The sequence below is a fragment of the Monodelphis domestica genome, chromosome 2 (assembly GCF_027887165.1).
Source record: "Monodelphis domestica isolate mMonDom1 chromosome 2, mMonDom1.pri, whole genome shotgun sequence".
Taxonomy (NCBI): Eukaryota; Metazoa; Chordata; class Mammalia; order Didelphimorphia; family Didelphidae; genus Monodelphis; species Monodelphis domestica.
The window spans coordinates 156,910,882-156,937,497 of NC_077228.1; the positions used below are offsets into that span (position 1 = coordinate 156,910,882).

Here is a 26,616-nt window from a genome sequence, read left to right on the forward strand (position 1 = left end):
TTCCTTTCTTCCTTTCTTCCTTTCTTCCTTTCTTCCTTTCTTCCTTTCTTCCTTTCTTCCTTTCTTCTTTTCTTCCTTTCTTCCTTTCTTCCTTTCTTCCTTTCTTTCTTCCTTCCTTTCTTTCCTTCCCTATCTCCCTCCTATTCTACCCTTCTGCTTCCATTTTCCTTTTTCTTCTTCCCCATCTTTCTTCCTCCTTTTTCTCCCTCCTCCCTCCCCTACAAAATAATAGATTCACCTGATTTTTTTTCTATATATGTGCCAGGTCATATGGATTTTTCTTTGATTCCTAGGCTCTATGACTTTTGCTAAAAATGAACCATCTCATTCTGTCAAATTGGCCTATTTTCCAACAGTGCCCCAAGCCTGCATTGCTTGGAATTCTCCTCCTCCCTAAGTTCTCTATAGCATTTTGTCTCCCTGCATTATCTACAGTTAACTAACTGTTGTAGAGTCTCACACAGTGGTTCTTTAAAGGTACTACTGCCATATCTCTTTTGTATAAGTTCAACCAGAGGGGTGCAGTACACAGCTGATATGAATTTGGTGCTAGCAATTGACTATATTTCAGGAGATCATCATTATTGATCTGAAAAGCTCAAGGTGCTAAGTATGATGTGGGCAACCACTTTCCAGGTCTTACAGGCATTAAAGAGATTAGAAGGTAATACTTCCTTTGGTGCCTTCAGCTCACTTTTCAGTTGATTGTTATATTAGGGCCACACACTGTGAGAAAGTCTTCTGAAACAAGTGCTTATATTATAATCAAGTTTTCTGCTGCTTTTTCTGTAAGTGTATCATTTCTCACCGTACTGCTCAGAGCTTAATTCTATAATAAATATTAGTTTTAAAGCTTGGATCAAGTTCTTAGGCTAATGAAGGATGTATTCCTGGTTCTGGATAATGTGTCTAATGACTTCATATATTCTTTAAGTTGGTAACCTATTCACTTCTTTGCTGATCCTATTTCCTGATCCATAATTTTTTCTATATTCTATTGAGTTTTCACTTCAGGAATATTGCCATTGTAAAATAACAATTCCTAAATCATGATCATCAGTACATTTTTGTTCACAATCTGTTGTTCTGGAAGGATTTGCTATTGCTGCTTTTTGGGGGAGGAAACCAAAAATATGTCAAAATATTCATTGCCACACTCCTTGCTACATTCCAAATAGATGACTATAAAATAGAGTATATGAAATGAATAATTTATGTACCTGTGTCCTTCATTAGGAATAGAGGAATGTTCTGACATGGTACCATTAATTCCCACACAAATAAGATAAATTTATTAAGTAATCATTTCTAGAAATTACTGGGAATTTAAAGATAGGAGAATAATTAATAATGATGTTATCTTATTTTTTTCAAGTGAATATGTTCTTGAATTTTTATAAATTAAATTGCATTTCCCCATTAGCTTAAAATTTGTTTTCAGAAATACTTTTTCTTTACTTCTACTTGAACTTCACTTAGCAAGATCTTCTAATATCTAAGCTCTAAATTTCTTTATTTACCTTTCCACTTTCAACTTCTCTGTTAAGAGAAAAACAAACATTGATAATGCATCAAGAGAGCATACTCTTTAAAGAAATATTTCTTTGAAGACTTTATTTGGAAAGGTGGAAAGTGAATATTGGGTCTTTGAAACATTCATAAACACTAGACTCTCATTTACCAGTTACTCCATTATATCACATTTTATTAAAGTAGATTAAATTTTTATAAAGTCAAGATCTTGATGCTCCTTAATCTTTCCTTTTTTCTATGTAGTTCTAAAAGCAGAAAATATCTATTTATTAAGTGTTCAATAGGTGTGGGAAATTATGCTAAGAATTGGTAATATAAAAATAAACTTAAAGAAAGATAGTCTCTGGGAAAAAGAGTGGAGAAAGTTCCCACTTTGGGAAGTCTTAGTGAAGTAAGAGTCAAAAGCATAGGGAGGAAGAGAACAAAACATAGAAAGAACTGGTTCAATCTCCAAAATGGAGGCTCCAAGAGAAAAGCCAATTAGAGGAGACCTCTAGTGCAAAGGATCTTAACCTCTTTGGGTCGTGGATCCTCTTTTCGGTCCTCTGTCAGATTAATGCTTTTTTTTTTTAATTTTAAACATTATTTTATTTGGTCATTTCCAAACATTATTCACTGGAAACAAAGATCATTTTCTTTTCCTCCCCGCTCCCCTCCCACCACCTTTCCCTCTCCCATAGCCGACGCACGATTCCACTGGTTATCACATGTGTTCTTGACTCAAACCCATTTCCCTGTTGTTGGTATTTGCATTAGAGTGTTCATTTAGAGTCTCTCCTCAGTCATATCCCATCAACCCCTGTAGTCAAGCACTTGCTTTTCATCGGTGTTTTTACTCCCACAGTTTATCCTCTGCTTGTGGATAGTATTTTTTAGACCCCTGCAGATTGTTCAGGGACAATGCATTGCCACTAATGGAGAAGTCCATCACCTTCGATTGTACCACAATGTATCAGTCTCTGTGTACAGTGTTTTCCTGGTTCTGCTCCTCTCGCTCTGCATCACTTCCTGGAGGTTTTTCCAGTCTCCATGGAATTCCTCCACTTTACTATTCCTTTTAGCACAATAGTATTCCATCACCAACATATACCACAATTTGTTCAGCCATTCCCCAATTGATGGGCATCCCCTCCTTTTCCAGTTTTTGGCCACCACAAAGAGCGCAGCTATGAATACTTTTGTACAAGTCTTTTTGTCCATTATCTCTTTGGGGTACAGACCCAGCAGTGCTATGGCTGGATCAAAGGGTAGACATTCTTTTGTCACCCTTTGGGCATAGTTCCAAATTGCCCTCCAGAATGGTTGGATCAGTTCACAACTCCACCAGCAATGAATTAATGTCCGTACTTTTCCACATCCCCTCCAGCATTCGTTATTTTCCTTTGCTATCATGCTAGCCAGTTTGCTTGGTGTGAGGTGATACCTCAGAGTTGTTTTTATTTGCATCTCTCTGATTATAAGAGATTTAGAACACTTCTTCATGTGCTTATTAATAGTTTTGTGCTTATTAATGTGCTTATTAATAGTTCACCCTTTGGGCATAGAGATTAATGCTTTTTAATGCATTACATATACATATACACATACATATAATTACAAAGAAAACCACAAGGTCGAATAATCTACTTATTCAATGCCACTTCAATTAAATTACCAAAAATGCATTTTGAGCTAGAAAAAATAATAACAAAATTCATTTGGAAACAAAATATGAGGAATATCAAAAGAATTGATGAAAAAATGTACAGGAAGGAGGTCTAGCAGCACCAGCTATAAAGCAGTAATTATCAAAACTATCAAAAGTTTTGGCTGAGAAATAGAAAGGTAGATTAGTGGAACAGAACGCATATAATAATAGTAAAAGATTATAGTAATTTCATTTTTGAAAAAGTACAGAACCAGGTTTTTGGAATAAGAAGGCACTATTTGATAAGCATTGTCGGGACGACTGCAGAGAAGTTTGGCAGAAACTAGATTCAGATTAATATTTTACACCATTCATTGAGATAAGATCAAAATGCATACATGATAAAAGGAGATATAAGTAAATTAGAAGAACAGGAAACATATTACCTATCAAATTTATTAATGAGAGGAATTTATGAGTCAACAAGGAACTTCATCATCTTTCAGATCTCATATTCCTTGGTACTAATACCTCATTAGGGACTTCTTTCTTTCTGAATTTCTCTATCATGTCCATCCTCTACCTCTCTACCCTTTTAAGATTCCTTTTGTGTGCTGTCATTCCTATTTAGATTATAAGCTCCTTGAAGACAGGGACTGTCATTCCCTCCCACCCCCAATTGTATAAATAGGCACTTAATAAATGTTTATTGACTAAAAAACAACAACAACAACAAAGCAAACAAACAAACAGAAAACAAGTTCTCAGACTCCAGATTAAGAATTCTTGTACTTGTATAAAGTCATATCTTTAGAAGTTTATAATTTTTAGTGTTGTGATAAAGTTCCTTGAAAAGAGACTGGAGACTGACCAAGATCTTTCTAGAATCAGAGCTCTGTGGGAAGGCCATTGTATAGTGCTTTGAATTCTAGTTTTGCCAGTATCTACCTATGTGGTCTGATTGTAAGCACATCTCTAACCCTTTAGTACCTTCTTAGTCCAGGTTGAACATTGGGATGAAATGAGACGCTTGCCAGTTGTTGAACAAAGGAAGAAGTTTACTTTGCCCTAACACAGCAAAGATGTACAATAAAAATATAGTGGCACTTAGCTTTTTTAGTCATAGCCCCTTTCTTCATTTGGTCAATCAGTCATTAGAGTATAAAGACTCATAAGCTAAAGCACCAGCAAGACTGAGAGACTTTGAATACATATGCTTGGGATTTATTATGCTCTCAGGCCAGGAAGTTGCATGAAGAAGTTGAGGCTAATCAGGTTGTGTTGGAAGGAGAAGTCATGGAAATCAAGAAAAACACTGGTCCTATTACCCACCTCCTACATTTCAATTTATATGAGTGAGCCTCAGTTTCTTCATCTATAAAAGAAGAAAACCAAGTGACCTGTAAATTCCCTTCCAGTTGTAATATTTTCTGCTTCCACTTGAAAGTAAGAGTCTTAAATCTCACTGCTTCATAAATGGGAAGGAATTTCTGATGGTTTCTAAATAGCATCATCCCTCCAGGATCATCTGAGTAGGAAATTTGTGTCTTGCACTAATGTAAATCAAGTCAAGGGACTGAAGCTTCAGGACAAGTTTCCAGTCAAGAGTGTAGGACCATCTGGGTGGCCTGCCATTTTTTTGTCTGTCAGATCTCAGGAAAACTAAAATCAAAACCTGGCTATTCCTAAGGGAATGATCCATATGGAGATTAGAGTTCAGGCTAAAAAACATGCAAAGCAACACCTGAAATCTGGTGTCCAGACCTGCTACAAAGAACTTGGACTTCTCAGGGAAAGAAATATGCCATTCTGGCATTTACTTTGCTTCCACTCTATTGAAGAATATATTCATTACCTCTCTTCTGCTCCTGTGAACACACTATCATTCATCTATATTAATTTATCCTTAAGCTATTGATTATGCATAAAAGAAATCACATGTGTGAAAGAATGAACACAATGATTTAGCTTAGTTTACTACAGGACATACACCAGAAGGAATTTGAAGACTAATAATAAATGATAATTGCCTTCTAATGAGAACTGTAAGCTCAAATTTTGTATAGTTTGACAGAGTAATAAAATATCTCAAAATTATATTTTATGCACCTACTCTATGGAAGACTTGATATGCCATTACTTAGTTATAAACTCTTCTATAGAATTACTGATACCCTGTGACAGTTCCTTAAAGGCAGTTGGGAAGAGTGGAGAGCAGACAAGCAAAACTAGGTTCTTGTCTTCTAAACCATACTTACTGTATGACACTAGGAAATGTCCTAAACAATTCTTTAAGACTATAAATACAGTTGCTGATCTACATTTGTAGAGAGAGTTTCTTCATTGATAACTGCCTACACTGAGGAAATTACAGATCAAAACAACTGTGATAACTTTTTGGAAGAATTCTTAATGTCAGACTGCTACCTATGGGCATAGATTCAGAAGATATTATGATAACAGCTAGCATTTATACAACAATAGGTTGCAAAATACTTTATAAACAGAGGAATCATGAAAGTTCAGCCAGAAGGAATTTATTCCATTATCAAAATTTCTCTGGAAAATGAGATTCTTTAGGTATTTACATTAGAAAATATGGAAGATTTGGATGAGAAAACATGGCATATTTGAGTATATTTATAAACACAAACTGAGACATCATGGAGTTAGGTCTTGAAGAAAAAGAAGGACTGTAAAGGAAGCCAAGGTGAGAAGGGAGTCCATTCCACCTATGAGGACTTGGAGATGGAAGTCAGGAGAATATATGAATTTACTTAGAAAACTATTCCTCTAGTGAAGACTTAAAGGCACCCTAAAGGTCATTTTGATAGTAGAGATCAATTTATAGATATGAAAATTGAGTTTCACATGGTGGAGAGGACCTTGTAAAATGTAGTAAGATGAAGTTTGAATTCCAACCTTATTTCTCTGACATCAAATATAATAATCATTCCACTATATTGAGACCTATTTTAAACCCTGACTCCCATATTCAGTAACTGAGGTAACCATGGTCAAGCCTTTCAGCATTTTCCTTCATCTGCAAAATGGACATAATACTTGTACTGTCTGTCAAACTCATAATACTGTTGTGGGAAAAAAAAATTCTATAAACTTCAATGTGACACATAAATAAGAGTTTACATAAGACATTTCTTGAGCCAATTCTTCCACATCTTTTGTTTTTAAGAGTTTTTGATTCTTTAACCAAAATGGAAAATATTTACTTTTTCATTCTTTGTTGTGTTTTGGCTTAAGAAACTTTGAATTCTTAATCATTTCACTTGTTTTACTTAAAATGAAGAAAAAATAATATTTAATCAAGTTAACATTTGATGTTATAGAAATGATGGCCATCATTAAATGTTTAATTTGGGGTCTCATCTTATTGACTTTGCATTGGTCACCAAATGAGGAATCTCTGCTTAATGCATTGATTTTCAAATAAATGAATGTCTGAAGGGAATCATTTGTGGGTATGTGAAATAACTAAACCATCTAATATTCTTAAATTAAAGTGTCAGCCAAAGAGTGGATGTTAAATGGTACATATAGACTGCATCTAGGGCACATTTTAAAGAAAAGACAGTCTTTGCCTATAGAGTTTCTATTTTAGAAAGTAGCACAGACCAAAACTGTTTAAAGAAAGCATGTTTTGCAAAATACAATTGAATGAATAAGGAATCTTACATAGTTATGAGGGGAAATGTTTTAAAGATTTTTTTCTCATCTGGTGATTTTCTTTTTTTTTTGGTTTTCATTTTGTAATAGCAACATAAGAAATTAAGGAAAAGGTATGTAATTTATATGATAAAGAAAGTGTCCACAAGGGGAAGTCACAGAAGCAAAAAGCAGTGAGACATAAGAGAAGCAGACTTTCCTATTCAAGGATTTGTTGAACATCATCACCTGCATAGCATTCTGCTAGGCTTGGAGGAGTGGGAGAGAGAGGGAAGGATATGGAAGAAATATTTGGCAAGAACTTGCCTTCTGGGAGCTTTCAATCTAGTTGGCAGGTGAAAAAAAATGAGCCTCAAAGAAAAGAAAATGAAGGGGTAGCATAAAGATAGAAAACATTCACATACCGTATTTCAAAACATGTATGTTTTTAGATTGTGTTTTCTGAAGGTGAGAAGAGTCCACTTAAGCCATATTACTTTTTAACCTTATAGTATCACTACTATTTCAACTATGTTTTAGTTATCCAATCTTTATTTTATTAAAATACCAATATTTCATTCTCTCCCTAATTTTCTTGGCTAAGATATTCCTTTCACATAGATCTAAGTGTGGGAGGAAGGAAAAGTATAAGCAGGGAATTTAGGGACTTGATCTGGCAATTTATTATCTTGTCAAGAGATAACATTCTTTGATAAATATATCTGGGTTTGAAGAAGGCAATCTCTTTCCCTAGGAGCATATAACTTCTCTTTTTTGAAAATGAAGCCTGCCATTTTTTGTCTCCTGAAGGAGAATCATACACAGAATCTTAGAGGTGGAAGAGATATCAGAAGCCATCCAGACCTACTCATACCTGAATAGAAAGTACATCTACAGCATATCTGACAAGTCATCCTCCAGATTTTGCCTGAAGACCTCTAATCTAAGAAAGTTTTCTTTGTCTCTTATTTCTGCCCTTACATCCCAATGCTGCTCCCTCATGGCAAGCGCAACACTAATTCTTCTCACAGACTGGTAAACATTGGAAGACATATCATATCATATTTAAATGTTCTCTAGATAACCTTATCCCTTTAACAATTTCTTACATGGTATAATCTTTTTTTTTACCTTTACCTTCCTTCTTGGAATAAATACTGTGTATTGGTTCCAAGGTAGAAGAGTGGTAAGGGCTAGGCAATGGGGGTGGCTTGCCCAGGGTCACACAGCTGGGAAGTGTCTGAAGCCAGATTTGAACCTATGACCTCCCATCTCTAGGCCTGACTCTCAATCCACTGAGCTACCCAGCTGCCCCCTCACATGGTATAATGCAGGTCTTTTTTGTCCTGATATCTTTTTGGATATGTTACAACTTTTTAAGGTCCCTCCTTAAAATGTGCCACCGAACAACCCAGTAGAATTGCTTGTCAGATCTGGGGGGGGGGGGAGAGAAAAAAGGGAGGGAAAAATGAATCATGGAAACATAGAAAAATGACTTTAAAAATAAATAAAAATTTTTAAAAACAATTTATTCTTAAAATATTAAAAATAGATTTTTTTAAATGTGCCACTCAAACTTGAACACAGGACTCTAGATTTAGTCTGAATAAGAGGAAATTCAGTGAAACTGTCCCCTCCCCAGTCTTAAATGCTATTACTCCCTTACTGCAACCCAAGTTTGTGCTAGTTTGGTTGCTCCTAAATCATGCTGTTGAAGTGTTTTGAGCTTTCAGACTGTTAATCCCCTATACCTCAGATCCTTCTCATAAATTTTCTCTCTAGTCTTGCTTCCCACATGCTACATTTGTGCTTTTTAATTTTTTTGGATCCAACCATAGGACTTTAAACAAACCCCTATTTGATTTGATTGTATTAGAGTCATAGGATTATAGATTTAAACCTGAAAAGAAAATTAGAAGGCCATTAAGTCTAAACTCCTTATTTTACAGATGAGGAAAATGAGATCCAAAAAGGTTAAGTGACCTGCCTTGGATCACACAACTACTAAGTGTCTGAGGCAAGATTTGAACTTGGATCTTTCTGATTCTAAACCTTATTTTTTATTCTCCATACCTTGCCTTCTTTCATCTTTCATTCTAACTTTTTAGAATCTCTTTGAATTTTGGCTCTTCCATGATATATGTTAACTATTCCTTCTAATTTCATGTCATTTGCAAATTTGATAGGCATGCCTCTATCCATTCTTCTATGTCATTAATAAACATATCAAACAACATAGAACTAATAGCAAGTCTCTGGAGAGTGTGCTAGGAATTTCTCTCTATTGACACATTAATAGCTATTCTGGTCATTCAACCAATGCCAGATCCATTTAACTGTACTGTCATCTAGACCACAATTTTGAACATTTAGAAAGGAAAATAGAAATTATCATACTAAAACAGGAGCTCAGCAAGCATAAGCCATATCAGACTGATCTCATTATTTTTTTATTTTTTTTAAGATTACTAGAGTAAGGGAATGCTACTAACTAATGCTAAGGAAAATGTAGACTTGTTGGATTTCAGATAGGGCATTTAGCAAAATCTCTCATAATGTCTTTGTAGAAAAGATAAAGAAATGTGATCTAGATTCAAGTGGATTCAGAGCTAACCGAATTTGAGATTCAAGGAGGTAGTGATAAATGAATTGTTATCATCTTGGACAGAGATCTCCAGGATACTCCTCTAGGAATCTGTCCTTGAGTTTGTGCTTTTCAATGTTTTTAATGTATGATTTGGATGAAGGAATCCATTCCATGCTTATCACATTTGAGCTAGGAGAGACAGATAACTTGTTGAATGACAGAATAAAAATATAAAGAGATTTCAGCAAGTTAGAATGAAGCTCAAATATAACAAAATGAAATTTTAGGGGAGAAAAGACATGTTTTTAATAGAAACTAAGTCCTATACTTGAATTAAAAAAGTTAACTGTATCATTAAAGGATAGGGAAAATTTAAATTTGACAAATAATGATTTGTGTGAAAAAGAACTGAAATTTATATAATTAAAATAGAAAGAATGGTGCACTATGGGAACTTAAAAATTAATGAGATTAAGAATTAGTCAATCAATAAGAATTTATTAAGTTCTGTTCTATTAATTATGTCCTAGGTGCTAGGCATACAAGGACAAGAATGAAGGTCCCTGCTCTCAAGAAGATAAAATATCAAGAATATGAGGGGCAATAATCTTCCTCTACTATGCTCTGATTAGTTTGCATCTGGAATATTGCATTCAGTTCTGTGAACCATATTTCAGGGAAGGACATAAGTAACTGGGATGTCACCCATAGTATAGCAACCAGAATGGTGAATGGTTTTAAGAAGAAAGGAAGTTCAGAAAAATCAAAAGAATTGAGCTAAGGCTATTTATTTAGTGAATGAATCAAGCAATGGCTTTTAGGAGATAGCTATTTATCCCAGTGATCTCCTATCTATTTCCTCTCTTACAAACAGGGATTATAGAGTGTTTCTTTTTTTTTTCATTTTTTTCTTTCCTTTAGGAACCTTGGAATACACAACACATTCCAGCACTGTTCTCTGCTTTCTGTGGTCTTTTGGTTGCCGTTTCCTATCACCTTAGCAGACAAAGCAGCGATCCATCTGTTTTATTGTAAGTAACATGGAAAATTCTTTACTTTGTGCTATTCTTGCATTTTCCACAGTCACATGTTAAACAAGGTTTCTGCTAGGTCGCTATTTCAGTGAATTGTAGAGATAGTGCTCAGCATTCACTGTGGTCTGATCCATCTTCCCATGAAATTAACAACTCGCTAGGGGAAGAAACCATTAAATACTTTGAACTACCTGAAATTAATGGTCAAAATCCAACCATACTTGAGATTTTATTGCCTTTAAGTAAACAACACAATGGAATAAGTAGATGCATTTCTTCAATGCCAGAGCTTTGCTTCTACTTCAGGGAAACAAACAAGGAGTCTATAGTCTTTTCACCTAGTTTAGGCTTTTCCTGGGATCTAAAACCTGTTTTATAGAAGAATTTCTAACTCTAATAAATTAGAAGAATTTAATTCTGGAGATGAAAGTTGAGACATTAATCTATTTCTGAGGAAAATATTATTAATGTAGAACAGAATGTGCTAAGTGTAGAAGGAAGTCATTCCTAAAAGATACATGATTCTCCTGGACTCAAAGTTATAAATTAAGCCCAAGTGTTTTAAATCCTGACAATTTCATCTCCACTTCCAAGTCTCCCGTCCCTTAATCACATCTTTGGATAATGTAAATTGTTAACACATATGTTAATTTATACTAAAATATCTTATTTTTTTACACAAAGCTTTACCTCAAATGTCTCTAACACTAATTTGTATAATTTTCCAAAAGGAATGGAACTACTTGGACTGATACAGAGTTACAATTGTGGACATCAGAGAAACTATAATTATTCTTTAATGTTGAAGCTTACAAGATGAAAGATGTAAGGGTAGAGAGATCAAGAATAGAAGCAGGATAGAATTTTGCTCGCTTATTTTATCCTTTCAAAATAGCTGACATTCTAGGATCACCAAAAAAATAAATAGATAAACATTTTATGGATGTTACTACAAAGGTTTGTGGCACCCATGCAAAGATTCTCATTAGTGATATTCTGTGCTGGGTAGGACAAAAGATGGAAGTCCTCTTTGTCCTACTGGTGCTTTTTTCAACTCTATGGAATTCAATTCCATTCAGTAAAACTTTTACCATCTGATTACTACCTGTGGTTTGAGGGGAAAAGAAGTATTATGCCAGAACCTGGATGTACAAATAGAGCACCCCCTCACAGATGCTTCCTTAATTCCCTAGTGGTCTAAGGCTCTAGACTGGTTTTCTACTAATCCCTTCAGGATTGGAGAAGGATCAACCTATTTTTCTAGTTCTTTTATTAAGACACTTTGGAGTCCGCCAACTATCAATTTTTCTCTTGTTATCTTAAAAAATTATATCTTTTCCTTCTTCATAGCCACGTTGCATGGATAATTGAATTCATTTTGGTAAAATATTTTGATTATCTGAGATAAAACTTCTAAGAGTTTTATGTATCTAAGAAATACATAAAAAGATGAAAGTTGTATTTGGGATCAGAGGTAGCAGGCGTCTCTTGAGGTTCAATTTGTATAATCTATTAAGAGTAAAGACAAAAGAAAAATTGTATTTCATTACCTCAGTTGCTTAAATGATAAAATATCCCTATGTTTAGTAATAAAATTGAGGAGGGGCACCTTCATGTACTTATGTAAATAAGTATATAAATTTCCTTATCTAAAACATTGTCACAGGAACATATTTTCTAAGAGGAAGCTTATATTTATCTACTTTCAGGTCCTTTATTCAATGTAAGTTATTTCCTCACTTCTTTCACCGAAATTTGGAAGAGATGCCATCAGACCCACTTCCCAAGAAAATGAGAGACTCAGTGGTGAGTTCATTGTATGTATGCTATACTATGGATGAATAACATCAAACCCTACCACCAACCCAGCATCCCTTTCCATACTCCCCAACCCAATGCCTATGAGCCCTGACTCAGGTCAATACTGATTTTGAGTTGGAGGAGTCCCTTTTCACATTGCTTGGCAGGTCTGGTAAGGAAGACATATATTCCTGGAATCCCAAGTTGAAACTCAAAATGTGTTTCCCATGGAAACACGGTAGTTAAATTCTATGACTCTGTTAATAGAATCCAGTGTATCAGGTATGTTATGGGCTAAGTTGACTTTTATAGGCTGTTTTAGGATCCTAACCACCATGCACAAATCTCAGTTCTATAATAAAATACATTCTAGGTTCCAAACAACCAATTTGTAAACAAGCCTTTGGAACACAAACTGGTCATAAATCACAGATTACCTTAAAAGACATATTATCAACTTACTGTAATTCACATTTTTGGCACTCTGCCAGCCAACTCCACTAATGGTACTTATGGTAGGCAGGCAATACAACAATTAATTTACCTGAAGATTGTTACCTGATGGGTTCCTTAGGATTGCCTATGTTTCTCAGATTCTTGCCACTCACTACTATATCTCTGCTTCACAAGGGTGAAGGTAAGTATCCGAATAGTCCTTCTTTGGGAGTTTCAAAACAATTGGCAGCACCAGAGGAGGGAATGATCAGGATCAAGTGAATTGAGGCAGAGGGAGGAGGAGAGGAAAGGAGCATAGTGAGTTGAGGAATAGTATTCTATGATTACAAAGTCCTAAGATGGAGAAATCATAACAAAGACATCCTTTCCACATTCCATGAGACTGATGAGATAATATATATAAGATACCTAACAAACCTTAAAGTGTCATTTAACGTTAGCTACAATTGTTACCATTACTAAAATTATTATTGTTGCCTGATTTCTTGTTGCCAAAAATAAGGCAGTGCTTTAAAAAAAGTAAAATATTTTGTATGGAAGATTGTGATATTCCATTATAAACTTAATTCAATGTATTTGATTATTGCATTGTCCCATGAGAATTATACAGACTTTAGATATGCTTTATTATATATAGTATTCTGAGATATTATTTTTAGGATATTAGATATGGTGTTTGGGATGATTTCTTTTAATAATTAGGTTCTAGGTCATTAGGAAAAATAACCCAATCCCCAGTATAATAATTTTAAAAAATCAGATTCAACTCTCATTTTTAGTTATAGTACATTTTTGAGAGTTGAAGGTTGAAATTTCCCACAACACACAAAAGGAAGGAAAATTAAATTTTAAAATGATCTCCCAAAATGAATAATAACTAACATTTATGTAACACCTCCTATGTTAGACGGGCAGCTAGGTGACAGAGTGGATAGAGTATCTGAAGTCAGGAAAACTCATCTTTCTGAGTTCAGATCTGATCTTCAATACTTCCTGGTTGTGTGACCATGGTGGGCAAGTCACAACCCAGTTTATATCAGTTTCTTCATCTGAAAAATGAGCTGGAGAATTAAATGGCAAAATATACCAATTTTTTAAACAACAAACCTCAAATGGCGGTATGAAGAGTCAGGCATAATAGAAAATAACTGATTGACAGCACTGTGCTGGGCACTATGCTAAAAGCATAACAATAATTATTTTCACCTTGACCCTAACCCTTCATGGTAAGTGCTATTATTATCTCCATTTTATATTTGAGGAAACTGAGGCAAATACAGGTCAAGTGATTTGCCCAAAGTCACATAGCAATTAAGTGTCTATGAATGGATTTCAGCTCAGGTCTTAGTGACTGGCCAGTCCCAACACTTTATCCTCTATACCACATAAGACTATTTATATGTTATCATATTCGAGATAAAATGTGACATAATAGAGGGACATTTAGGTTTGTAGTTAAAAAGACCTGGGGGGATATCCCAACTTTAGACATATACTATAATTTTTTCCTGATTTAATTGTTTTTATTGTTATCTTTTTATAAAATTTTATTTAATTAGTTAATTTAGAATATTTTTCCATGGTTACAAGATTCATGTTCATTCCCTCCTCTCCCACCAATCCCCTCCCATAGCTGTCACACAATTCCACTGGGTTTTACATGTGTAAGTGATCTAGACTTATTTCCATATTATTGATATTTTAACTAGGGTGATCATTTAGAGTCCATATCCTCAATCATATCCCTGTCAAACCATGTGATCAAGCAATTGTTTTTCTTCTGTGTTTCTACTCCCACAGTTCTTCCTCTAAATGTGAATAGCATTCTCTCTCATAAGTCCCTCAGAATTGTTATGGATCACTGCATTGCTACTAGTAGAGAAGTCCATTACATTCAATTGTACCATAGTAGATCAGTCTCTGTTTACAATGTTCTCCTGATTTTGCTTCTTTCACTCTGCATCATTTCCTGGAGGTCATTCCAGTTCACATGAAATTCTTCCAGTTAATTATTTCTTTGAGTACCATAGTATTCCATCACCAACATATACCACAATTTGTTCAGCCATTCCCCAATTGAAGGGCATCCCCTTATTTTCCAATTTTTTGCTAAAACAAAGAGCATGGCTATGAATATTCTTATACAGGTCTTTTTCCTTATTATCTCTTTGGGGTACAAACCCAGCAGTGTTGTGGCTGGATCAAAGGGCAGGCAGTCTTTTAGCGCCCTTTTGGCATAGTTCCAAATTGCCTTCCAGAATGGTTGGATCAATTCAAAAATCTACCAGCAATACATTAATGTCCCAATTTTACCACATCCCCTCCAACATTTATTACATTCCTTTTCTATCACATTAGCCAATCCACTAAGTGTGAGATAATACCTCAGAGTTGTTGTGATTTGCATCTCTCTGATTATAAGAGATTTAGAACACTTTTTTCATGTGTTTATTAATAGTTTTGATTTTGGTATCTGAAAATTGCCTATTCATGTCCCTTACCCATTTATCAATTGGGGAATGGCTTGATTTTTTGTACAAGTGGTTTAGCTCTTTATAAATTTGAGTAATTAGACTTTTGTCAGAGGTTTTTGTTATGAAGATTTTTTCCAAATTTGTTGCTTCCCTTCTACTTTTGGTTGCATTGGTTTTGTTTGTATAAAAACTTTTTAATTTAATATAATCAAAATTATTTTACGTTTTGTAATTTTTTCTAATTCTTTCTTGGTCTTAAAATCTTTCCTTTCCCAAAGATTTAACAAGTATACTATTCTATATTTACCTACTTTACTTATAGTTTCATTCTTTATATTCAAGTCATTTCACCCATTCTGTGTTTATTTTGGTGTAGGTTGTGAGATATTGATCTAAACCTAATCTCTCCCATACTGTTTTCCAATTTTCCCAGCAGTTTTTGTCAAATAGTGGATTTTTGTCCCCAAAGCTGGGATCTTTTGGCTTATCATAGACTGTCTTGCAGAGGTCATATATGCCAAGTCTATTCCACTGATCCTCCCTCCTGTCTCTTAGCCAGTACCATATTGTTTTGATGACCACTGCTTTATAGTACATTTTCGGATCTGGTACTGCTAGGCCACCTTCCTTCACATTTTTTTCATTATTTCCCTTGATATTCTTGATCTTTTGTTCTTCTAAATGAACTTTGTTATGCTTTTTTCTAATTCAGTAAAAAAAGTTTCTTGGTACTTTGATGGGTATGATACTAAATAAGTAAATTAGTTTGGGTAGGATGGTCATTTTTATTATGTTACCTCATCCCACCAATAATCAATTAATATTTTTCCAATTATTTAAATCTTGTTTTAATTTGTGGAAAGTGTTTTGTTGTGTACATATAGTTCCTGTGATGTCTTGGCAGGTAGATTCCTAACTATTTTATATTGTCTAGGGTGGTTTTAAATGGAATGTCTCTTTCTAACTCTTGCTGCTGAAATGTGTTAGAAATATATGAAATGAAGATGATTTATGTGGATTTATTTTGTATCCTGCAACTTTGCTAAAGTTGTTAATTATTTCCATTAGCTTTTTAGTTGATTCTCTAGGATTCTTTAAGTAGATCATCATATCATCTGTAAAGAGTGATAGCTTGGTCTCCCCATTGCCTATTTTAATACCTTCAATGTCTTTTTTTTCTTCTCTAATTGCTACTGCTAGTGTTTCTAGTACAATGTTAAATAATAGAGGTGATAATGGGCATCCTTGTTTCACTCCTGATCTTATTGGGAATGCATCTAGTTTATCCCCATTGCAGATGATGTTGGCTGATGGTTTTAGATAGATACTGTCTATTATTTTTAGGAAATTCCCTTTTATTCTTACACTTTCTAGTGTTTTCAACAAGAATGAGTGTTGTATTTTGTCAAAGGCTTTTTCTGCATCTATTGATATAATCACATGGTTTTTGTTGGTTTGCTTGTTAATATGGTCAATTATCTGGATGGTTTTTCCTAATGTTGAACCATCCTTGCATTCCTGGTATAAATCCCACCTGATCATAATGAATAAATCTTGTGATCACTCTCTGGAGTCTTTTTGCTAGTATTCTATTTAAGATTTTTGCATCTATGTTCATTAAGGAGATTGGTCTATAGTTTTCTTTCTCTGTTATTGACCTGTCTGGCTTTGGAATCAGTACCATATTTGTGTCATAAAAGGAACTTGGTAGAACTCCTTCTTTGCTTATTCTCTCAAATAGTTTGTATTGTATTGGGATTAGTTGTTCTTTGAATGTTTGATAGAATTCACTTGTGAAACCATCAAGTCCTGGGGATTTTTCTTAGGCAGTTCTTTGATGGCTAGTTCAATTTCTTTTTCTGGTATGGGATTATTTAAGTATTCTATTTCTTCTCTTGTTAATCTAGGAAATTTATATTTTTATAAATATTTATTCATATCACCTATAGTGCCATATTTATTGCCATATAATTGGGCAAAAAGGTTTTTAATGAAGAGGTGAGGTCTCCTTTTTCATCTTGGATACAGTTAATTTGATTTTCTGCTTTCCTTTTTTATTTATTAGATTGACTAGTACTTTGTCTATTTTATTTGTTTTTTTTCAAAATACCAGCTTTTAATCTTATTTATTACATCAATAGTTCTTTAACTTTAAATTTTATTAATTTCTCCTTTGATTTTTAGGATATCTAATTTAGTTTTCATCTGGGGATTTTTAATTTATTCACTTTCAAGTTTTTTGATTTGCATGTCCAATTTATTGACCTCTGCCCTCTCTAATTTGTTAATACATGAACTCAAAGATATAAAAAAACAAAGAAAAACAACTGTTTGATTACATGGGTCAAAGGGATATGGTTGGGAATGTAGACTCTGTATGAAGATCCTGGCGCAAACATCTAATCAAGGACACAAGCAATTCCCAATGAAATTGTGTGTTGGCTATGGGAAGGATGAGTGGAGGGGAGGGAGGGAAATAATGTGATTATTGTAACCAAGGAATAATGTTCTAAATTGACAAAATAAACTAATAAAAAAAAGGATATAAATTTCCCCCAGAAGTACTGCTTTGGCTGCATCCCATAGGTGTTGAAAAGATGTCTCATCATTGTCATTTCTTTCAATTAAATTTTTAATTGTTTCTATGATTTGTTCTTTAATCAGTCATATTATTTAATTTTCAATTAATTTTTGATTTGCCTCTCCATGTGCCCTATTATTATTTTTATTACATTATGATCTGAAAAGGTTACATTTATTATTTCTACGCTTTAACACTTGTTTGCCATGTATTCATGCCCTAGTACATAGTCAATCTTTGTGAATGCACCATGTGCTACTGAAAAGAAGGTATATTCCTCTTTGTCTCTATTTTTCTCCACATATCTATTAACTAATTTTCCTAAGATTTCATTCATATCTCTTACCTATTTCTTATTTATTATTTGGTTTGGTTTATATAGATCTGATAGATGAAGGTTCAGGTCTCCCACTAATGTAGTTTTACTTTCTATTTCCTCCTTCAACTTCACTAGTTTCTCCTTTAGAAATTTGCATGCTATGCCATTTGGTGCATTTATTTTTTGTACTGATATTTCCTCATTGTCTATACTGCCTTTTGTCAGTATGTAATTACCTTCTCTATCTCCTTTAATCGGATCTATTTTTACTTTGGCTTTGTTATAAATCATGATTGTAACTCCTGCCTTCTTTTTCTCCTCTGAAGCCCAATAGATTTTGCTCCAGCCTTTTGCCCTCATCCTGTGGGTGTCTATCTGGCTTATATGTGTTTCTGTAGACAACATATAGTAGGTTTGGGGTTTCTAACCCACTCTGATATTTGCTTTTGTTTTATGGATGTGTTCATCGCATTCACATTCAGATTCTTTATTGCCACCTCTTTATTTGTCAACATTTTGATATCCTCTCCTAGTTCTGTCCTTTCTTCTTTCGCTATTGCCTTTTAAACCAGTGGTTTGCTTTTAGTCAGTCCCCATAATCCCCACCCTTATTTTACTTCCCTTTCTGTGCCCTTCCTTTTTGTTCCCTTCTTATTATTTTCTAGGGTCTATTAAATTCCCTCCCCCCTCTCTTTCCCTCCATTTTTGTACTCCCTACCCCCATTCCCCCCCCCCCGTTAGTTTTCCCCTTCTCACTTACCCTGTAGGGTAAGATAGAATTTGATATCCAAGGGATCTAGATGCACTTCCCTCTCAGAATTTATTCCACTGAGAGTAAGGTTTAAGTATTAACTATTAGCACTTTCTTCTTTTCCTTCTTATAATAGTATTCTTCCCCTCCCCTTTCCATGTGCCTCTTTATGTGATATAAATTGTCCTATTTATCTTATTCCTTCAAGTTTCTCTTGGTGCCATCTTCTATTCCCCTCTCCATTTTTTCTTTTTCTTTTTTTACATATCATCTTAGACTTCTTATTACCCAATTCTCTACCTGTTAATTATTCTTCTAATTACTAAAATAGTGAATATAACTTTTTAGAGTTACAAATAACAGTTTTACATATATTAATATAAGCAATTTCATCTTATTAAAGCCCTTAAAGAAGAAAATTTAAATAAAAACAATTTTTTCTTTTCCCCTCTCTTTGTTATTTACCTTTTCATGTTTCTCTTGATTTTTGTGTTTGGATATCAAACTTTCCACTTAGTTCTGGTCTTTTCTTTACAAAGACTTAGAAATTTATTTTGTTGAATGTCCATACTTTCCCCTGGAAGTATAGAGTCAACTTTGATGGGTAGGTGATCCTTGGTTGAAGACCCAATTCTCTTTGCTTTCTGAATATCATATTCCAAGCCTTGTGGTCCTTTAGTGTTGAAGCTGCCAGATCCTGTATAATCTTGATTGGTGCTCCTTGGTAGCTGAATTGTCTTTTTCTGGCTTCTTATAAAAATTTCTCCCTATTTGGAAGTTCCTAAATTTAACAATTACATTCCTGGGGATTGTCTTTTGAGCATTTAATGTAGAGGATGTTCTATAAACTCCTTCAATATCTATTTTTCCCTCTTGTTCAAGAATATCAGGGCCTTTTTTTGGGATAATTTCTTGTAGAATGATGTCAAGATTTCTGTTTATTTCTGGGTTTTCAGGTAGACCAATGATTCTCAAATTGTCTCTTCAAGATCAGTTTTTATGATTAGTCAGTCACCTTCTCAGTGAGATATTTCATGTTTCTTTCTATTTTTTCAGTCTTTTGACTTTGCCTTATTAATTTTTTTGTGAGATCATTGGCTTCCAAATGCCCAATTCTGGTCTTTATAAACTGGTTTTCTGGTATAATCTTTTGGTTTTCCTCTTTGATCTTTTGATTTTCCTTTTTTGGCTTGGTATATCCTGTTTTTTGTGGCATACAGCTTCTGTATGGAGCTAAGGAAAGCAGTTTTGCCTGGCCACCTCTTGCATCTCCACGGTTTCTACTATGTGCCACCCCCCTCTCTGTGCTATCTCTGCACCCAAGGTCTATGCTCTTTGGCATGCTGGGGTCTCAGGTCTATCTGTTCTCTGGGGTAGGTCCCTGGTATTATTATTCAGCTACCAAGGATCAAAAGGTACCCCTCACTCACCTGCTGATTCTAGTACACTGACTCTGACCCTGTTTCCATAGGTGGGGAATGGGAGGGTTGATCAGCTTGTGTCTTGGTGGGAGGTATTTCACCCCTTAATAGTGTGGTAATGCCCAAATCCCATATACCTTCAGTGTGGAGCACTACTGTGGAAACCCTTCATTCATCTGAATTTGGTTTTTTTGGCCTTTTGAGGTAGTCTACATCAGTTTATGATGAGGAGAGGAAGAGTCCTATGTCTAAACTTCAGCCATGTTAACCTGGAAGTCTCCAATTCACCTAATTTATAAGTGGCTTAGAAAATTATTTGTATATCAGGTGGAAGAAATTCCTACACTAGAGAAAACATAGAGTCCAAACTTCCCTACCTCTTCCCTACTTCCACTTCTACCCCAACTCACAACAACAATTTCTTTAAGCAAAGATATAAAATTTTCTTTAATGACATACCTATATCATTCAGCTTTCATTCAATTTTAATATACTTGTCTTTCATTTTTTAAACCTCCTACTTTTTCTTCATTTCCATCACTTCACTATTCCTCATTGTAATTTCTCCCTTGTCTATTGCCTTCCTTTCTTTCAGCTTTTTCAGCCTCAAAAGAATCATCTGTTTTTCCATTTCTTTCTTGAACCCTTTAGCTACAATTTCTGGATTAATTCCATTTATCATCATTCAGTGACCAAATACTGAACTAGGTTTCTGCCCCTCTGGGAGATAGAGCATCAATGCCCACCTGCAATGATATCTTGTTCAAAATATTTGTGTTGTAATTTAGGATGATAGCACTGCATAATATTAGAACTGGAAGGGACTTTAGAAATCAGCTAACATAACCCTCTCCTTTTACAGATTAAAAAAATTAAAGACTAGAGAAGGGAAATGACTTGTCATCTAGTAAATGTTATTATTTGGACTCTCAGAGGGGGAAGGAACCTCAGAGAACCCCGATTCCAATCTAATCTTAAACAGAAATACCTATGCCTTTTCTCTCCCATATCTATTAAATCTCCATTTCACAATGCAGTTGTGCATTGTTCTGCAGTTACAGAGGTGACTCAGTCCCTGCCCCAAATCACAGTGAATTTCTGTGGGCCACATTATATCATATGACTTCAAAGGTAAGAAATTATGTATCACTTTCCACCACACATATATACACAAAAAAGCATACACTGACATAAAAAGGCTAATCATTCAGCAGTTATACAAGACACATAGTAGGTACTTAATAAATGTGTTGATGAACATCACAGGTAGATGGGGATCATGCTTAAATTCAATAAGATCCTTGAATTTTTAAGTTAAATTACTAAGGGGGGGGGTACCATAATCCCTGGGCATACTGAGGCTGTGGCTGTAGGACTGTGCTTTGAGTAAAGCTGGACTTCAATAAGGCATTTGGTATGAAATGAAAAACTTATGAAAATTGGGCATTACTAGAAGCAAATGATTGTTAACAGTCTCTGAGTGCCACATTAAATAGAATGAATATTAAAACCCAATCTGTTGTTCTGTATGTTAATTTCAGATTAGCATTACAGAAAATAAACATGGCATCTTTAGTGTGTGGTTATATGATTTCCCCTCCATCCAATAACCATGGAGGGGATTGTCAGCAATTGAGAATTGAATTTCAAAGCAGCTGTGGTAGATAATTGACCATTCAACTTTGGGAATGGCACTTCCTTGCTTTATAATTAATTCCTATAGGCAAGCCTATAGTTGATTACTACATTAAACAGAGGCCTGAGGGTGTTAATTCAAGCTTTGCTTCCTACTTCCTTCCTTTTAGTTTGGCCTTTAGTACAAACAGCCAGATAACTAGCAATGTGGCTTGTAGGGAGCACTAAAGCATAATTAAAAACAAAAGGAAAAACCCAAGGTATACTTTTCTCTTCATTCTGCAAGGCGGGTCACATCCAAAAACAATCATTTATATGGTACAGTTTTTTCTAGAAGAAAAGGGAGGAATGATTTGTTTTTGGTTTTTTGAATTTTCAGACTCTGGTTTAAATTCAGTTATAATAACCCTTGAAAAAACTCTTGAGAAATGTGGTCTCTTAGCAAGTTGGAGTAATTGGGTAGCACAGCTAATCTTCATTTGTTAAATGAGGGACCTTGACTAGGTGATTGTTCTCCAAGGTCCCTTCCAGCTCTAAATTTCTGATTCAGTTCATTATACGGTTATGTTTTCTCCCATTTTGCTGTCATTTTGACACTTCAGAGGCACCAATTTCCTCTTGCTAACCCTTTCACACAACACTTTATATTTTATGTGCTAGACAAGAATGCCGTCTTCCTGAAAATAAAGTGGATTTTTCTTGCAATATAATTTTCACTCTATCGTGTTGGTGATTTTAAAATCCATGCTGATACATAGTAAAAGAAGAGATGGGAAAATTACTCATTGGCTGTTCTGCCTTTCTCTTTATCCATGCTAAGAAGAGCTTATGGAGGAAAAATAATAAGGATTTATTTAGGTCCTACTATGTGCCAGGCACTTTGATAAGCACTTTTAAAATAGAATATTATTTGATCCTCATAACAATTCTGGAAAGTTGGTGTTATTATCATTATTCCTCATTTTACAGTAGATACAACTGAGACAGAAATCAGGAGTAAGGTGATTTATACAAAGTTATACATCTAGTAAAAGTCTAAGGCTGGCAGATTTGAACCTAGGACGTCCCATCTCTAGGGCTGGTTCTCAATCCACTGAGCTACCCAGCTGCCCCTCTGACAGTTAATTGTGCTGTTATAAGCTAGTTAATTGGGTCAAATCATGTGTATCATCCACCACAAATTGGTCTTCATAATTGAGGGGTGTGTCTGCTATTTGCAAAAGCACTTGGATCATATTTTTCAAAAATAACATTATGACCATTCATGTGAAAACAGATCTACATATTCAGTTATACCTTTGAATTAAAAAAAAAAAAAACTTAAAAAAAAAAGAGTCTAAGGCTGGAATTGAACACAGGTCTTTTTTGACTCCAGCTCTAGTGTTATATCCACTGTATCACCAGCTGCTCCCAATATTTTTGGGTATTTCATTTGCCTCCCTGTGATATAGGAAGTACTTTAATCAAGGAAGTCCATGGTCCCTTCTAGAATAGATGCACTGTCCCAACCTGCTGCTCACAGAATTAGGTAGAAACTTATTGTTTTGCACATTCAGCAAGATTTACTCTTTGGTAAGGTTTGGGATATGCCACCAGGAGTATATGAGTTTTGCCTCTCCAACCACCCAGGTTCTCCCACTGCTTCTAACTCATGGAATGTTGCATGTTCTATTGTGTCCCAGTATATGTTCTGCAGAGCACATTTCAGGTGGGTTGACAGAATGCCCATAGCCTCTCTTAAGAACTTGCTAATGTTCTTAGAAGATGGGGAAGAGAATTACATGTAACTTCTCTTTACAGAAGGAGATCCTAAAATCAGATCTCATTGTCTGCACCGTGGTTGCTATTCTTTCATTTGCAGTGAGTGCTAGCACTGTATTCCTGTCATTAAGAGTAAGTGTTCTATTATCTTCATCTCTCATATTACTGTCTCTTCTTTGTGTTATCTTCAAGAAACTGTCTCTGCAGCAGGCTTTTGAGAGAATTTTAGACCAGGGGAAAACTCGTGGACATTTTTTGTCCTTAAGGAAAAATCTGTTCATTGTTAAAAAATAATGCCCCAAACTTTAATTGGTAGAGCACAATGCTTAGGATGCATGCGTGTGTGTGTGTGTGTGTGTGTGTGTGTGTGTGTGTGTGTGTGTGTGTGTGGTTGAGTATGGTAGCCAGGTCTCTGAGAATCATAAAGTTTAGCTTTTACATACCTATGTTTGTATATATGTATAAATGTGTGTATTTATGTATGTATACATGTGAAACATATTTAACCACTGGAGGAACTGCTAATCTGGTTTAATTGCCATTCACAGGCAATCCCTGTACTCAGGGGGAAAAGCTAAATTCTATGATTCTCTGGAAGCTGGCTACCTCTTATCCCTAGCTCAACTCCTTTAGTAGGTGGAAATGCTTACTATGTTAATATTGAGTTCTGCTCTGTGGTTAACCCAATTATTTTTTTTTGTTCAATCCCTACCCACTAGGAAAACTTTATTCCTTATCTTCATTTTGTATTTTAATATATTCTCATTATCAAAACACAGTGGAGTTACTCCCATTAACATGGTTTACTGCATGGTTCTTTATTCATACAGAAGTAAATGGAATAAAATAAATTAAAAGACTACTAGATATGTTGTGCACTCATAGCTTCTTCCAGATCCAGGTAGTCCATAACCAATGTATGGGATGCCCCAAACCCAGGAATTTGAGGAACACAGTTCAGATTTATGAAATAAGACTTTCCCATCAGCTGCTCACACTGGGATGTGACATGTAGGCCAAATATTTTTTACTCAAGATCTCTTGGAGGTTTACTATCTAGTTAGTCAAGAGAGCTTCGGAACCAAGACCTTGGTTCTTCCTCCAATCACTTTTCCTCACTTACTACTCTGTCACTGGCAGGGCCCCCAATGATATTGTCCTTCCAATACAGCTGGCCCCTTAGTCACATGTATAATAAAGGACCCCTAACATTCACTATGCCTTATATATTATGAGCAGAGTGCCCTCAAAGGCAGTCCTCAAAGAAAAGGGGTCTTTGCACATCTACCCTTTGTTCTCATTTTTAAACTCAATCCCTGTCTATTGTATCTTCCATGATTTCTGCCTGATTTGCTTATTCCATTTCCCCCTAACTGCCCAGCATCCTGTTAAATGGATGGCCTTGGCTTTATACCCAGAAGCACCCAGGCAAAGAGCCAAAGAACAAGAGTAGACACAACTGGATTCGGTAATATTTTTATTCTTCCCCTAACCCCAATTTTTGTGGTTGACTTTCTTAGTGGAAAAAAATCACTTATACATTATAATTTTCATAATTAAGAGCATAATAATGGATCTCCAATGTAGTAAGTACAGAGGGCTATAAGCACACAGGGAGCTTAAATTATGAATGGCCAGAGGCAGGTCATAGAGAAGGAAGAGCATATGTACATACAAATAAAAATGAAAAACTGAAGCATTTTAAATGAGATTTCTGGCTGATATTTCCTGCAGGCAGATGCCTCCCTTTCCATCCCCAAACCCCACAACACAATTTGTTTATGAACCTGTTTTCAATGACAAAATGATTCTGATTTATTTCTTGCTCTTAACCTTCCCTTCAAAGAAGACAGAAGTAATTTAAAGTCACACCAAGGATCTGAATTCATATGTGCCTCTGTATTTCTGTGGGTTGCTTTTCCACCTCCACAGCTGATATTTGGGAATTTGGAGCTTATTAATGTCTCTCAGCAGACAGATCAGTTTCATGAGGTGTGGAAGAACCTTCATCACTTTGGAATCAGATCTAGAGTTGACTATATTTCTTTAAGAGGAAATAGGATGGACAGGAGTGATTAAATAACATTCAATCTGTCCTCCAACTAAATAATGAACTCTGGTTTTCTCCTTTTATGTCAGCCATTCCTTGGCCTCATCTTGTTTGCCCTGGCCTGTGCAGTGGGATTTGTAACACATTATGTGCTTCCTCAGCTCCGAAAACATCATCCATGGATGTGGATTTCACACCCTATTCTTAAAAACAAAGAATACTATCAACGGGAAGTCAAAGGTGAGTCATATATTGCCTTTTATAAGAATGCTGTGCTCACCTGACAGGCTAGCTGCAAGCCAAGGAATGAACACCACTGTGGTTTTACTATCCAGTCCCTAGATATTTTGGTCACACTTAAGACATTTTGAAGCCTGGGGAGGTAGAGTTTCTCCACTAAAATATTAATTCATGAGTTGGGATTTGGACAGAAGGCATTTAAAAAGTCATCCATGCCATTCGACCATAACTTGAAGAATAAACTCAGTCTGAAAAGTGTGTTTGGGAGCACACTGTAATTCCAGGAGCCCTCTATTCCCCTATCCCTTCATGCTCTAGAGAAGTTACAATAGTGGTAACAGACTGTATACTTTCTATATCCTTGGTCTTAAGTTTTTTGGAATGCTTTTCCCTATTCCAGAAGTAGGCATGATTAACTTAACAATTCTCAGAGCCAAGTTCCTGTCATATAAAAGGAAATATATTGACAAGAGTTCCAAATTAAGACCTAGCACTTGACAGAGAACTTCTAGGAACTACTCTGAAAAGTAAAATAATAATATAATTATACCCGGTAGAAGAAGAGACCTTGTGGCTTTTTCCAAAATGCTTTTACATCTAATCTCATTCTATCCTCATAACTATGAAGTAAACAGTTCAGTTGTTATCATCATTTCAGTCGTATGGATGGGTATTCTTAAAGTA

At 35.1% G+C, this 26,616-nt stretch overlaps 1 protein-coding gene across 2 annotated transcripts in view; it reads left to right on the plus strand.

Moving 5' to 3' along the window:
* PCNX2 (pecanex 2) overlaps positions 1–26,616 on the plus strand; it is a 409,779-nt gene that overhangs the window by 171,776 nt on the left and 211,387 nt on the right. For both annotated transcript variants that reach the window (XM_007481607.2, XM_007481606.2), the window contains exons 16-19: positions 10,332–10,441; positions 12,154–12,250; positions 23,682–23,774; positions 25,782–25,932. In XM_007481607.2, coding sequence (XP_007481669.1) covers positions 10,332–10,441; positions 12,154–12,250; positions 23,682–23,774; positions 25,782–25,932 — 451 coding nt within the window. The remainder of the gene's footprint in view (positions 1–10,331; positions 10,442–12,153; positions 12,251–23,681; positions 23,775–25,781; positions 25,933–26,616) is intronic.